The 15825-nt window shown below is 35.0% G+C and overlaps 3 protein-coding genes across 4 annotated transcripts; 1 reads left to right on the top strand and 2 right to left on the bottom strand.

Annotated features, from left to right (window-relative positions):
* Positions 1-1505: 1505 nt before the first annotated feature.
* LOC114167012 (26S proteasome regulatory subunit 8 homolog A) lies at positions 1506-6255 on the bottom strand. Its single transcript, XM_028051906.2, has 9 exons — positions 5921-6255; positions 5723-5820; positions 5075-5299; positions 4212-4274; positions 3947-4110; positions 3229-3385; positions 2937-3035; positions 2720-2830; positions 1506-1807 (listed from the first exon to the last, which is right to left on the bottom strand). Exons 1-9 carry the CDS (start codon positions 6114-6116, stop codon positions 1667-1669), a joined length of 1254 nt encoding a protein of 417 aa, XP_027907707.1. The 5' UTR covers positions 6117-6255; the 3' UTR covers positions 1506-1666.
* Positions 6256-7007: 752 nt separating this feature from the next.
* On the top strand, positions 7008-12826 carry VHA-A (vacuolar ATP synthase subunit A). The gene is made up of 20 exons (XM_028052755.2): positions 7008-7332; positions 7738-7864; positions 8006-8061; positions 8140-8196; positions 8328-8439; positions 8546-8583; positions 8678-8779; positions 9030-9086; positions 9195-9266; positions 9348-9449; positions 9680-9742; positions 9830-9962; positions 10250-10356; positions 10597-10791; positions 10972-11058; positions 11178-11282; positions 11570-11667; positions 11764-11842; positions 12120-12208; positions 12291-12826. Exons 1-20 carry the CDS (start codon positions 7255-7257, stop codon positions 12403-12405), a joined length of 1872 nt encoding a protein of 623 aa, XP_027908556.1. The 5' UTR covers positions 7008-7254; the 3' UTR covers positions 12406-12826.
* A 1003-nt stretch (positions 12827-13829) lies between these two features.
* Positions 13830-15243, bottom strand: LOC114167644 (7-dehydrocholesterol reductase-like protein). 2 transcript variants are annotated; one of them, XM_028052759.2, is made up of 3 exons: positions 15086-15243; positions 14653-14802; positions 13830-14252 (listed from the first exon to the last, which is right to left on the bottom strand). In XM_028052759.2, exons 2-3 carry the CDS (start codon positions 14798-14800, stop codon positions 13987-13989), a joined length of 414 nt encoding a protein of 137 aa, XP_027908560.1. In that variant the 5' UTR covers positions 14801-14802; positions 15086-15243; the 3' UTR covers positions 13830-13986. The 2 variants fall into 2 exon arrangements, with proteins under 2 accessions (XP_027908560.1, XP_027908561.1); XM_028052760.2 differs by having other exon boundaries at positions 13830-14240.
* Between the last annotated feature and the right edge of the window lie 582 nt (positions 15244-15825).

Below are 15825 nucleotides of genomic sequence, written 5' to 3'. Positions count from 1 at the left end.
AAATAACGAGCTAATGAATCTCCTTTTTTTGGCCATTGAACTTCCCAATTAAATTCTTCGTAACATTCATAATTATCCACCACTTTACGTAGATCCCATTGTATTCCAGAAGCCCGAAGCATCGGTCCTGATAAACCCCAATTAATAACACAACACCGACGCCCTCAACCCGTTCTAAAAAAATAGGATTTTGCGTAAAGTACATGATTTATGTACAAATACTTGATTTATGTACAAATACCTAACATGTGCATATTTATATTATTCATGCAGTCATTTAATATCCCTATCTTTGGTGTTATTGAGATAAGAGATGTCGTTTCTATTTCTAGTCTATCTATTTCTATAAATGGAAAATTATGCAAAATTGAAAATTGAAAAATCGTTATATAATAATCCAAAAATTGCAATAGAAAAGAAAAAGAGAGGTTTGATATGATTTTTCAATCTTTTATACGGGAGAATCTAGTATTCTTATGCATGAAGATAATGAATTTGATAGTTGTGGTCGGACTCTATTATGGATTTATGACCACATTTTCCATAGGGCCCTCTTATCTCTTCCTTCTTCGAGAAAGAACCAAGAAGAAAATAGCAGTTCTTCGAGCTAGACTTGTGGAAGAAGGAACCAAGAAGAAAATAGCAACAACAACTGGATTTATTATGGGACAGCTCATAATGTTCATGTCTATCTATTATGCGTCTTCTGGTCCAAATCTGCTGAGTTTATTATGGAACAGCTCATAATGTTCATGTCTATCTATTATGTATAAAACTTTTATATATATTAAAATTCAAATTACTTGTTATGTTTTATCTATTATTTGTGTTTTCCTTTACTTTTATATATATTAAAATTCAAATTACTTGTTATGTTTTATCTATTATTTGTGTTTTCCTTTACTTATAAAGTATACTTTAAGAGACTGAGGATAAAACAAAGTGTATTATATAAAAATATTGTGTCTATTACATTATTGATCTGTGATCGAAGATAATCACACGCAAATAATTAAAATATATTTATTGCGAGAGGAAAATAAGAATAATTAAAATATGTTTATTGCGGATGCGGAGCATAATTTCTGTGAAAAATATTTGAGGAACATAATTTATTTACACCTAAAGAAATGAAAAAAAAGTTAGAATCATAAAATACAGTAATAAAAAAAGTAATAACAATTATGATTTATAAAAAAGAATATATTTGTATTATCCCATTTTCATGCCTACAACGTTTCCGAGAAACAATCCAAACCATATGCGAATTAAAATTTGCCTTATAATATTATTATTGATCCTATGTATAATTGACCCTTAGAATACCAATAAAAAACTTAATTTGGAGTCATCAAATAGTTATACTCCTATGATCAACTATAAAACTTGAAATTATATCATCTTCAAATTTATTAATATATCAGTTATTTTCACTGGTTTAGACTACAGTGATCTTAAATAAGAATTTTTGTAAAATACTCTATAAATGTTGTGTGCAATTCGAAGACACAGAATGAGGAAACTCAACTGAAAAGAATAATGATTTGGTACATAACATGGTAAACTTAAATCAAAAGGAAAACCAATGCCACTGTAAATTGAAACCCTAAGGTGATTCTGTTGTCCGACTTCACAAGATAAGTGCACCAGAAACATAAAATAAAAATCACTTCCACAACTTCCGCAATGACATATTTTTTTCAGTCTCCTTTTTCATCACCTTGGCCACCGCCATCTCAAAATCCTCCTGAGTCACGTGTACCCTCCTCTCCCTCAAAGCAAACATACCGGCTTCAGTGCATACAGCCTGCATACCAGACATAATTTGAGTATCAGTCAGCCTCAGATACTGAGATAATTCATTGATTTAACACGGACAAACTAAATTGCTCTGCGCTTGCGTTATTATAAATACTTAAATTCATCACTTTATGATTTATGACCGATTTCGTTTCACATTCTGTGACAAATGCACAACCTTAGGGCTTACTTGTTTTATTTCGTCATCGATTCTAGCAGCATTGCTGATTTTTTTGGATATTATAATGGGTTCTCTTGTCAAATCGTAATAAAATCTCACTATTATATACAAGGCTCAGTATCCTGTGTAATACTAAAACATGTCAAATATCTCAACTAGTTACTAATCCATTATAATCTCCCAATCACAAAAACAGTGGTTTATTCTTTGCTACTGTTTCCATGTATTCATACGTCCAGCCAAGCATACTATACTCATTCTGTATCGTCTGTCTTGGTGGCTCAATATTCTGCAATAAACACTCTCATGTGATAATGCACCATTATTTTTTTAATGTATTCCATTTTATCAAAGTCCTTCCTAATATTTTGACTTTTTTCACGGTATCTAGGCACAGACAAACTCAATTTTTATTTACTCTAACTCTCAGACGAACTTACAAAAAAACCCAGCTTCTGTGCTACTTCCTTAACAATGTTTACTACCAAAACACTTAATTTGCCTCTAGAACTGAGATAATAATAATCCAACAATCTAATCTAAACCAGTTAAAACTTGATAGATAATCCAATTCATTACATTGTACAAATTATATATGAAGGCACCGATCTTTTGAATAAATATAACCATATGTTAATAATTCTTAGATATGAGATCAGTAACACCATCACAAATTGCTTCAACAAGGACATTTAGCAGATGGGGTAAGAAACATAAGATGCAAATGAAGAAAAATACCTTAAGTTCAGCACCAGATGCTCCATTCATCTTCTCAGCAATCTTCTTTAAATCAATGCCACGCATTAAATTCATTCTCCTTGAATGGATTTTCAAAATATCCAGCCGAGACTGCACAAACAAATACAGTATTTTAAAGGAATATTGTTATGACCAGGTGCACCTTTTATCCCATTACAAATATATTAACAAGTAACATGAAGGGAAAAATGAACACCTCTTCATTAGGGTTAGGAAATTCAATCTTCCTATCAATTCGTCCAGGTCTAAGGAGAGCTTGATCCAAGATATCAATCCTATTTGTTGCCATCAAAACCTACAATTTGAAAATTTATCTTCAGAACCTCCATAAAGAATTGTGAAGTTATCTCAAATGAATTAAATAGAGTAAATAATATTTGATATGTTCAATTGGTTCAACTTTCTATTTATAACAGTGGACATCAGACTAGCTTTAAAATTCCCCATTTTCCCTTATGTATGGCATAACAGTATACAGCCCCCTTTACCTTGATCTTATTTGAAGCTTCAAATCCATCCAGCTGGTTGAGAAGTTCCAGCATAGTACGTTGTACCTCACTATCACCATTGCCACTTCCAGATTCCATACGAGCAGATCCAATGCTGTCAATTTCGTCCATGAAGATAATTGATGGAGCATGTTCCCTGTCAAGAAGACAAGAGTTGCATGATAATATTTACATATAAAAACCGATCAGGCAAGTCTGCAAATAACAAAGATGACAGTTTATGAATAAAAAGTTTAAGCATAACTTCTTAAGGAGAATAAAAATGTTCTTCTTCCCTCTACAAATGCACTTTTTAGTGGAAATTCCAAAAAAGACATAATACTCACACCAAATTTCATCAACACCTGTTACATTGTATGCATCTAAGGCCAAATTTTACAATCAAAATCTAAGAAACTATGCTTAAACTTTGCTCTGGATCCAGTTAAACCATCCCCTCGTAAAACTATCCCCAACTAACAATCATAACGCCAAGAAAACTTTACTTTTAGAGGAATGCTAGAAAGACACTCTCAAACACACTGGCCCATTAGTTAGACTTTATTGAAAGCTACAAAATCAAGAAAGGCTCTTCAAATGATTGGGAACTCAACAACTTTTTTGGGTTTTTCAATCAATTAGAGAGAGCCTATTGCTAGCATTTCTCTTGTATTTAACAGATAAGCTGAACAGAGGAACCTAAACAATGAGTACAAACCTGGCCATAACGAAAAGTTCCCTGACCATTCTAGAACCTTCTCCAATGTATTTCTGAACCAATTCAGAACCAGACACCCTTATGAACGTACAGTCAGTATGATGAGCCACTGCCCTAGCCAACAACGTTTTTCCTGTACCAGGTGGCCCATACAGCAGTACACCCTGTGATGTGTTCAAGAGATTCAGCAAATAGAAAATTAACATCCAAAGTTTGCTGATTTAATGACATAAAATTTAACATCCACTGCAAATTGAGAGACTACCTTTGGTTGTGCAATTCCAAGACTCTCAAAGAGCTCAGGATGCTTAATTGGTAGCTCGATAACCTACATACAGTTAACCACATATATGAGGTCCAAAAAAATTACTGATATTTTCTAAAGTATAATGTACATTAGGCAGAAAAATATGTCCACACAGAAAATAACATGAGTGATGCATGACAAACACAGATAAATTGATAAAAATATCAGGTCCTACCCCCGAGAGATTATGAATATTAAATGCTAATAAAATTGAAAAGCCCTACATACAGTTAACCACATATATGAGGCCTACTGATATTTTCTAAAGTATAATGTATATTACGCAGAAAAATATGTCCACACAGAAAATAACATGAGTGATGCATGACAAACACAGATAAATTGATAAAAATATCAGGTCCTACCCCCGAGAGATTATGAATATTAAATGCTAATAAAATTGAAAAGCTCTACATACAGTTAACCACATACATGAGGCCCAAAAAAATTACTGATATTTTCTAAAGTATAATGTACATTACGCAGAAAAATATGTCCACACAGAAAATAACATGAGCGATGCATGACAAACACAGATAAATTGATAAAAATATCAGGTCCTACCCCCGAGAGATTATGAATATTAAATGCTAATAAAATTGAAAAGCCCTACATACAGTTAACCACATATATGAGGCCCAACAAAATTACTGATATTTTCTAAAGTATAATGTACATTACGCAGAAAAATATGTCCACACTGAAAATAACATGAGTGATGCATGACAAACACAGATAAATTGATAAAAATATCAGGTCCTACCCCTGAGAGATTATGAATATTAAATGCTAATAAAATTGAAAAGTCCTATGCAGTGTACCTCTTTGATTTCTTTGATTTGCTGGTCTAAACCACCGATCATGTCATACGTAGAATCAGGAACTTTCTCAACTTTCATCAGATTGACCAACGGATCAACTTTACTGGGCAGAACTAAATGAAGAACATAGCTATCATTGCGAAGTGCAACTCTAGTGGATGGAGTGATCTTTGTAATGTCAATATTTTTGTCAATGTCGACAACATATTTTCCTTCGGGGTGGACCTGAGGAAAAGTAAAGGAAAATCAGCACTTCATCTTGGTTCTCATCCTGGTTTTTACTAATTTCACAAATAAACAAGCACTACACACCCATCTGATGAAGTCAAACGTTTGTAACTAAAAGATGAAAATAAATGATGCAGTGTCGATAGATACATCTTTTCAGAACTAAACATTGCTTTAAATAATCCAACACTCAGCAATACTTGAGTATTGAAAAAGTTAGCAAGCAAGCAGACGTAAATGTTGTAGAGTAGAAAAGCAGGAGATCATAAATATAAACATAGATCTATAAAAGAATTAGCAAAATAGTATTTAAGTATACACTCATACACCAAAAGGAGATACATATTTATAAATACAATAGGAGAGTGTGAAAGAAAGATGACCAAAAATGAAAGAAAAAGAGATAAATTAGGATTTGACCTTGACAAGGACTTTGTTCTTGCCCATCACTTTGACAACTTCACCGACATAGGAGCCAGGCTCTTGAAGAAGCTGCAACTCTTCGCGAAGCATCCTCACTGTCGGAATTGAAAAGAAAAAGAACGATGAATAGAATTGGATAAGGGGAACCAAAAGAATAAAGCCCTAGGGCTATGGCTAGGGTTAGGGTTAGCAGACCCCTTGAATTGAGCTCGTTACGCTGAGCCTCAAGACGATTGAGGTTATGCGTCTTTTGACGGAGAAGGAGCTGGTGCTCGTGGATGTTGAGAGAATAGTAGTGGCGGAGACCCTCGCCCTGCTTGGTGGGCTTGGCGGAGCAATTCTCCTCTGGCACAACCTCCACATGCTTCACTTCAACTCCCGCAAGAGCCATAGATACAAAGATAGATCTCTCTCTGCCTTTCAGCGATGAAAATCAGAGCAAAACCCAAACCACCACCTTCTTAATCCTCTTTCTTCTTCTCTCTTCTCTTCTCTTCTCTCTTTCCTGGGTTATGTCGGTCGGTATAAAGGAAATACCAAAAACAAACCGGTTCAAGTACTGCTACTTGCCTTGCCAAACACTACAACCAATCTCACTCCCATTTTTCTATTGGGCCCTCCTGCTTTGCATGGGCTCTTTGGCCCAACAATATTTCTTGTTACCAATTCCTTCTCATTTTTAAGGCTTTTGCTTCCTGCAACAACCCATCATTACTAACTGAACCTCATATTAATAAAAGTATAAAATAATAAGAAGAGAAAAAACACGATAAGATAATAATAAAAAGAAAATTAATATGTTACTTAAATAAATTCGTTCCGAAATGCATTTGATGTGTTCTGAAAAAATCATTTCAAACATATGACATTATATATGTCATGAAAATCTTGTTATGTCATGAAAATCTTGTTTTGAAAAACTTGTTTTAAATTGTATTTCATTGATTGATTTCAAAAAATTTATTCTGCAAATTTCGTGCTTGAAATCTTATTAGGAAAATCTTGTTTCAAAAATCATCTTTTAAAAAATTTATTCCCAAAAATTTTATAACGGGTAAATTGGAAGTCAAGGATAAAAGAGTTATTTCGAAACTTGGAGCGTGCGTCAAGAAATTACGTGGTGCAGTAAGAAAGGCCCATGTTTACCCAATCTTCACTCTTTTGGGCTCACTCAGTTATACATTAAGGACAAAGCGGTAAAATCCAACCTTGGAAAATTATTCATTATCTAGTATTTATTTATTAATTGATTGATCGAAAAGAAAGAGAATGAGTGAAAAGTAATGTGCGGACAGGAGCGACGTGGGAGGAAGGAAAGAGCATACGTGGTGCGATAGTGTGTGCATCCCCGCAGCAGATCAAATAAAACAAACCAAATACATACATCACTATCATCATCGTCATCTTCATCTTCTTCACTCTCTCACATTCCCAATCTCATCACGCAGTTTCATTCACTTCTCCTCTCCAATCTTTAGGGTTTTGATCCTTTCTCGCATCGGATCTTCAAACTCATCTCCGATCTCAAAATGCCCGCTGTTTATGGAGCTCGCTTGACCACCTTCGAAGACTCCGAGAAGGAGAGTGAATACGGTTACGTTCGCAAGGTTCGTTCCTTCTTTTCTCCACTTCTCAATTCCTCGCCCTTTTTTATTATATTCGTTTATCAATTCCTCGCTGCCATCTACGTTTCCGTCACCCGATCCAAACCCAATCACCGCTTTGCGTGTTGATCTACGCCTCCGCTGCAATTTCACACCTTCGCTCTATTACTTATTTCTCATTATATCACCGTTTTCTTCTACAACCGCCCCTTTGTATCTTCAATCTCTTCAATTACTACCCGATCTAACTTGTTTTTCTTCTTTTAACTTCTTTCTTTCTTCTTTTTTTACCGTTTTGCCATACATTCTACACTTTTTCCGTCAAATTTCTTGATGTTAGATCCCTTTTAAGATGTGATCCACTTATTTCACACGTGTTAATAAATTGTGTTTTTCCAATGAAAACAGGTCTCGGGACCAGTCGTGGTTGCAGATGGCATGGCTGGGGCTGCTATGTATGAACTGGTGCGTGTTGGCCGTGATAATCTCATTGGAGAAATCATTCGTCTCGAAGGGGATTCTGCTACCATCCAAGGTGCAATTATGAAACTGCATACTGCGTTGAGGATACCGCATTTTCTTCTTTCAACCGTTATGTTGCTTTTTGTTACTTTTTAACCGTTATGTTGCCTTTTGTTAGTTTTTAATGAAAACTTTTGGTTCTCTGCAATTTTAGTTTATGAGGAAACTGCTGGTTTGATGGTTAATGATCCAGTGTTACGGACACACAAGGTCAGATTCCGTATACCTTTTTCTTATGTTTAAATTCTTACTGCGAACTTCAGCTGATAATCGGTATTTTTATAACAGCCGTTGTCCGTGGAGTTGGGGCCTGGAATATTGGGGAATATTTTTGACGGAATTCAGGTGTGCTTTTTCCCTAAGCAAAGCATTTAAGGACTATCTCACTTCAATTGCTATATTTTAACAAATTAATGATTTAAGTTTTCGTTTTCTTGCGTGCTGTTTCTAACGTAAATGTTTCTTTATTGTGACAGAGGCCTTTGAAAACTATTGCTAAAAGATCTGGCGATGTCTATATTCCTCGGGGTGTGTCTGTTCCGGCACTTGACAAAGATACACTTTGGGAATTTCAGCCTAAGAAAATTGGTACTAAAGAAATAAAATTATTTTTCTTTTTATTATTAATTTCTATACAGAACAGAATTACATGGACCATTTTTTTATGATATTCTACTTTATTCACTGATGACAGGTGAAGGCGACCTATTAACTGGTGGAGATTTATATGCTGTATGTTTCTGTTGCCTTTAGGTTGGCTTGCAAGTTGTTCCTGTTTTATGTATCTGTTTTTTTTCTAAATCTTGTGAATTATTTACCGTTGCAGACTGTTTTTGAGAACACTCTAATGCAACATCATATTGCACTTCCTCCTGATGCCATGGGAAAGATTACCTACATTGCACCCGCTGGCCAATATTCTATAACGGTCAGTCTTTTTTAACTCCTTTCCTATAATGTATTGTGCTTTTTTTGGGAGATGGTAATGCTTTAGTCCATTATTTGCTTTCTGACATCTTTTTGGAGATATTCACGACCTCTCTTTCTCTTTTCTTCATGTTTTCCTGATGATTGCAGGATTGCGAAACTTACATACATATTCGACATTTCTATTCTCGCATTCAGTAGCTTTTCATATTCTCTGCAATCTATGATTTTAATTCTTCCATTATTTTCAGGATACTGTATTGGAACTTGAGTTTCAAGGTGTCACAAAGAAATTCACCATGCTTCAGGTTTTTAACCATTTATTTTGTTCATTGTAGTAACTTCATTGAAGTATTGCTTTTCCTTATCAGTATCTTACATTACAAGATCCTTGTGTGTACTTTACTCATTTTCAGACCTGGCCTGTACGTACCCCAAGGCCTGTTGCATCAAAACTTGCAGCTGATACTCCTCTTCTTACTGGTCAGGTAAACTAAGTTGTTATCAATTGTCTCATCCATTATGTAATTGTGATAATTTTCATGCCTAATGACTTCTGTTTTGTGCAGCGTGTTCTTGATGCCCTTTTCCCCTCAGTTCTTGGTGGGACCTGTGCCATACCTGGAGCTTTTGGCTGTGGGAAAACAGTTATCAGTCAGGCTCTTTCTAAGGTAAACTTAATACATCTTAACCAACTTGCTTTTTGGAGGAATTTTGGGAGGGTGGGGGGTGTATGCAGCCTTATGCAAGGAGTCAGCTTCGAGATTCAAACTCATGAACTAGTCACCGGGTGAAACTGTATTGTGCTTGGGATAACTCTCGACCTAATACACTCCATTAAGACATAAAGGCTTTTATTTATAAATATTATCTGTAATTTTTCTTTCCCCCTTTTTGGCAGTATTCCAATTCTGATGCTGTTGTCTACGTTGGTTGTGGGGAACGTGGAAATGAAATGGCAGAGGTATGTGTTTTTTTTTTTTCAGTTACCTGTATCGAAATACTGTTTTTCTTATTTTGCAGATGGCAAACTAATTGAATGATTGTTCAGGTCCTCATGGATTTCCCCCAACTTACAATGACATTACCTGATGGTCGTGAAGAATCTGTCATGAAGCGTACAACACTGGTGGCTAACACTTCAAACATGCCCGTGGCAGCCCGTGAAGCTTCAATTTATACAGGTGACTTTGTAGCTCTTAAATTCTAGAACATCCTTTATTGTCGAGAATTCATATATACTAATTCTCTTGAATTTCCAAGTATAATTTAGTTGTCTTGTGATAGTCTTGTAGGATTTCAATCAGTTGCATATCTCAGCCAGTGCTCTGCAATAAACTTTGTTGTAGATCTGTGCTTAGTGTCAAAAATATTCTCCATATTTGTTAATTTTCATTGGGCTTTATTTTTGTTATATTTGCCCTTATAATGGACTATTTTGACCTCTACTGAATTTTTTTTTTAATTGCAGGAATCACATTAGCTGAGTATTTTAGAGATATGGGTTACAATGTCAGTATGATGGCTGATTCTACATCTAGATGGGCAGAAGCATTGCGTGAAATCTCTGGACGACTGGTGAGAATTTTATTGCCCTAATAGTAGTTAATAAGTCTTGCCTGTGAGGAAAATTGTTTATTTTATTTTTGTGTGCTTAAAATACATACATTATTTTGAGGAAAATTGTAGTTTTATTTTGAGAAGTTGAATTTTCTTTCCTGACTTGTATAAACTAGACCATTTATATACAATTATGATTGAAACACACGAGGAATGGACCTTGGTCAGTGTATTTGATGACATTGTTCTCTTCCACAGGCAGAGATGCCTGCAGATAGTGGATATCCTGCTTACCTTGCTGCTCGTTTAGCCTCTTTCTATGAACGTGCTGGGAAAGTAAAATGTCTTGGAGGCCCTGAACGTACCGGTAGTGTAACAATTGTTGGTGCTGTTTCACCACCTGGAGGAGATTTCTCAGATCCTGTGACATCTGCAACCCTCAGCATAGTTCAGGTAAAACTTTACCTTCAAATATGGTTAAGTGGTAACTGTAAGTCAGCGATAAGCTTCAGGTTGTTTTTGACTAATGTCCACCAATATATCACTATGAATATCCATCTAGTTAGTTCCTCTTTTACCTATCCTTCAATGACTTCCAATTGATTGTATAAGTTGATATTCGCTGATTGACAGGTTTTCTGGGGTTTGGACAAAAAGCTTGCTCAGAGGAAGCACTTTCCTTCGGTGAACTGGCTTATTTCTTATTCAAAATACTCAACGGTATGTCCTGAAGTTGGTTTCTTAGTAACTCATTTTCCTGCTGTGTTCACCTTTATGCATATACTTCATGTTTTTGTTCCATAATTTTTCTATTAATATTTACTTTTTGGTATCTTTAGGCACTCGAATCCTTTTACGAACAATTTGATCCAGATTTTATAAACATTAGGACTAAAGCTCGTGAAGTTCTGCAAAGAGAAGATGACCTGAATGAAATTGTCCAGGTGTGTTGTTGGTTCTATAATGTTGGTTGTTTGTTAAAAAATACACCCATGCATAGGATGGGGTTAAGAATCGTTTAGCATCTTCTGAGAATAGACGAGGTATCATAAGCAACATGTTGACAGACCATTATGTAGTCAAAACTTGGGTATCAATGTGATGCATAACCTGATGAGTGGAGCTCTAAATGCTACTACTAAATTATGGTGTTTGTAGTTCAGAAAATTTGTTAGGATGTGTATCCTTTTGTTCTACAACTGGATAATTTATTTCCTGTGTTGTACTCCAGCTTGTGGGCAAGGATGCTTTAGCTGAAGGAGATAAGATCACCTTAGAAACTGCGAAGCTTTTGAGAGAGGATTATCTTGCTCAAAATGCCTTCACACCGTAAGTTTCTTTGTAATTAGTTAACTTCTTTAGTATGTATTATATTATCTTCTATTTGCTGTTCTTATGTTGCGACCTTTTGTGTGGCTGTGATAGATATGACAAATTCTGTCCCTTCTACAAGTCTGTTTGGATGATGCGTAACATTATCCATTTCTACAATTTGGCCAATCAGGTATGGAAGGTCTAAGGAATCCGACAATGGTTTAGTTTTGTTTATATTATAAAAAAAATGCATGTAAACATAAAGATGGATTTTGTTTTTAGTTCGTTGCATCATGTCTGTCGTCCCTCTCAGATTGGGACAACAAATGGTTGTTTCTTACTGTGTTCTGCATTCTTTATGATACCTCAGCTAATGTGTTATTAGTCTTGCCTGAAGAAATTTCAGTCAAGATGGCTAAATTGCGTTCAAAGTTTAGAAATTTAATCTAGGCTGGCTACATGTGCAGGCAGTAGAGAGGGGAGCTGGTTCAGATGGTCAGAAGATAACTTACTCCCTCATCAAGCATCGTGTGGGAGATCTCTTCTATCGATTAGTGTGAGTAGTTGTAGTGCTACACATGATGACTTATTTTGACATATGAAGTAGGTCTTATTCTATTAATCTGTTGTCATTGCAGGTCTCAGAAATTTGAGGATCCAGCAGAAGGTGAAGCTGCTTTGGTGGCCAAATTTCAGAAGTTACACGAGGACCTAACTACCGGTTTCCGCAACCTTGAGGATGAAACCCGGTGAACGAAGATGATGTGGGTAGTTTGCGCAAATATTGTGTTAATCCTATTTAAGAGGCAATCTAGCGTACCAGGTTGCAACGTTCCCAGCGTTCTCGTATTTCACTGTTTGATTCATTCATATCACATTTATTTCCTTTCTTGGTGCTGGTTTGGCTTTTGATCTAGTTTCATGTGTAGCTGTAATCATGTGTTTTAAGTCAATCCCCAGTTTGTTTATTGAGAATAAGAAACGAAACGTCGCTCTTTCGATATGTATTTAGGAGAATAAAATTATTTTAGAACATTAAATGCCTGAGGGCATGAGGATTCTGGATTCACAGGGTTGGAATTTTTGGGGGATGTGGATCATGTTGAATCCTGTATTTCATAGATGGACTTTTTTGTAGCAATGAGTATTTATTCGAATTATTTTGCTTGTCAAATTTAGAGCTACTAATAATATTTAAACGATCTTCTTTTCCCGCACCCTTCATAACAATAGCGCCACATAACTATTTCTGGAACCATAGTGATTACGTTTTAAGCATATCTATAAGGAACTACAAATTATAAATTAACCAAGTATCATTCTTATACATTGTGATATTGCATAGCATTTATCATTGGTCATGATATGGAATATATTAATTAAACAATCTAGTTATTATAACATTGGTTATTATCATACATTTTTTAAATAAGTTCATATTAGACATTACATTTTTTTAAAAAGTTCATACTAGACTGTTAGACATTGGTGCTATAATAGAAGATCTTATTAAAAAGAAAAAGAACATAAAAACATAGGGACCTTGAATATGAAGTTATTATAATAGATATATTTAGGTTTTCGTTCATATTTTTAAAGCCCAACTTGATGGGCCAGTGCTCACACACAGAACAGAAGTCCTTGGTGATGGACTTTTACAACCACAGTTCTTGGCCCTGTTCATACAAACAAACCCTCTTCCCATAACCACGTATTCTCTCGTCACAATATATTACTTTACTACTCAATTAAACTTCGCTATATTTATAAGTAATTAACACGCTCTGAAAACTGTCCATTCTCTTACCTGCAACAAATCAAGCAACCTCGAAACGCACCTATATAAGAAATCACTTCAACACAAAACAATGACGTATTATTAATACTCAAATGTGTAACAACAATAAAGCATGGTTCTATCCGTTTCTTTTATTTCTTTCGTCACTAACAAATATATCTGATCCCCTCATTTATTTTAAGGTAGAATAATTATTTTTGTACTTAATAAAGAAATGCTCCAATGTAACATGTACTAAAACTATTTGACATGCTAAATATGATTTAAACATTTCCAGCCTTAAACAAGTAATCGTTTTTCACGTTAAAATTCCTTGTAACCATATCAGCTTCTGTGCATTATGCATTTCCCCTTGCACAATTAATAAAAAAAGAAGAAATTTCGTTGAAGACAACAACATACGTATTATACGAAATACAGCTTGGTCCAAAACAAAGTATTAATGTATAGTGATAAATGCACACGGCATTGAAATTAACCCACAAATACAAGTGATAAAGGATTTGGCTTCATACTCGCAAAGCGCAGTGAACCAATCATCCAGGACCAACTTTAGGAATATCATAATGCTCACTCATGTTTGCAAGATACTGATTGAAATCTTGAATTCTATCACGGTGAGATTTATTAGAAATCTTTGCCAATCTGTGAACATCAAGTTGCTCCCTCTGCTCTATGTATCTCCTCTCTGCCGGAGTAAGATGATCATCATAATGGGCAACCTTCCCTTTCCCACTGCTCAATTCCCTCGCCGTATTTGTATCCTCTTCATTACCATCTTTACCTTCTTCTGTACTTCCACCTAAATCAAATAACATTACGTATACAACACCATAATCTATGCTCAATTCAACACAACTATCACACAAAATTAACACAAAGACAGAACAGTGCCTCTGTATGCAAAGTTATGATATCTAAGACCTATCTTTCATACTCAAAGCTCCCATAACATTGCCTCTTATCATACTTAAGGGCAACAAAAACAATATATGTACACATAAATTGAAGGGTTTAACCCGATTAAGATTATTGCGGCTATCGCTTACCTTGACCACAAAACACATACAAATTTTTTATCTTTGAGTCAGCCATACCATACAATTTATTTTATGTTTTACTCAGCCATAATGAAAACATCACACAGATAAAATAATTAGAGTCAGAAACGTTAATCAAAGAACACAAAGATATGAATCAACCTGCTGAAATATCATCTTCGGCAACTTGCAGAAGTTGATCTTGGTTTCTCTTGTTCTTCTTTTTCTTCTTCTTCACCCCACCGGCCACATCCAGCGCTTTCCCCTTCAGCTTCAATTTCCCACCAACAACATTGTCATACGATGACATCTCTGTCCCAGAAAACAAAACACTATTGAAGACAATTTTTTTTCCAAATAAAATTTCTAGAAAGTAAAGAACGAAATGACCCGTGGGGTAAATGAATATTTAGGGGTATTATCAAAAACCCTAATTTGAATCGAGTATTGAACGAGCAAACATTAACTCGCAAATACTGAACATATAATTCGAAAAATTCATATAAGACAACTAAAAAATCAGAGTGAAAACAATATTCTCATTGAAATCATTAAATCGGAAAGGTTGAGAAAGTAATAAGAATTAGAATCGCACCAATACATAAACGCAGAAACGTCCGTCAAACTTTCCGATTTTAGGGTTCAAATGGATTTTAAATTCTCAATCTGACACGCCTCTTTAAAGAGAAGAGCACCATTTATATTATCATGGTCTACATATAATATATATTATTCTGAATACCTATTTAAAATTTACAAATAAAACCGGATTATTAAAATAAAATTCTAAATTTTAATTAAAAAAATAAAAATATTTGTCTACATAATAATTTATTATTAAGTTTTTGATGTTCAACCGTACTTGTTATAAAATAATCACATAAGCTATATCAATCGTTATCCCTCTTATACAAACAGAACTATTAATCATTTGTTTCGGGTTAGGGACCAAGAGCCTACTAAAGAACCTCTTCAAGCTTACTCCACTTCTTACTGCAGCGATAACTTCTTCTCCAAGGAAATTCACTCCTTTGCTCGATCGGCTGGGATGACGATCGGGGTACTTGTCGAAAGGGCTCTGATGCCTAAGTCAGTAATGAACCGATCGGTGTATCAGTGTAACTGCGGTAATAAATGCGAATTTTAGATCCTCACCAACCTACCTTTGGGCCCTATTTATAGTTTTCGATGTGGACTTGTGATTATGGCTCCTTAATCACGGCCCAATGATCCTTTAATTAAGATTATTGACTCGTTTAACGTTAATTAACCTGATTGACTGGTTGTTTGACCGTGCAACCGATGGTCGCTTGACTGGGTTAGTTATACCCCGTT

Source organism: Vigna unguiculata, chromosome 10 (genome assembly GCF_037176805.1).
Source record: "Vigna unguiculata cultivar grain cowpea cultivar isolate G323 ecotype 2 chromosome 10, ASM3717680v1, whole genome shotgun sequence".
NCBI lineage: Eukaryota > Viridiplantae > Streptophyta > Magnoliopsida > Fabales > Fabaceae > Vigna > Vigna unguiculata.
This window is presented reverse-complemented; position numbering and strand designations above follow the sequence as displayed.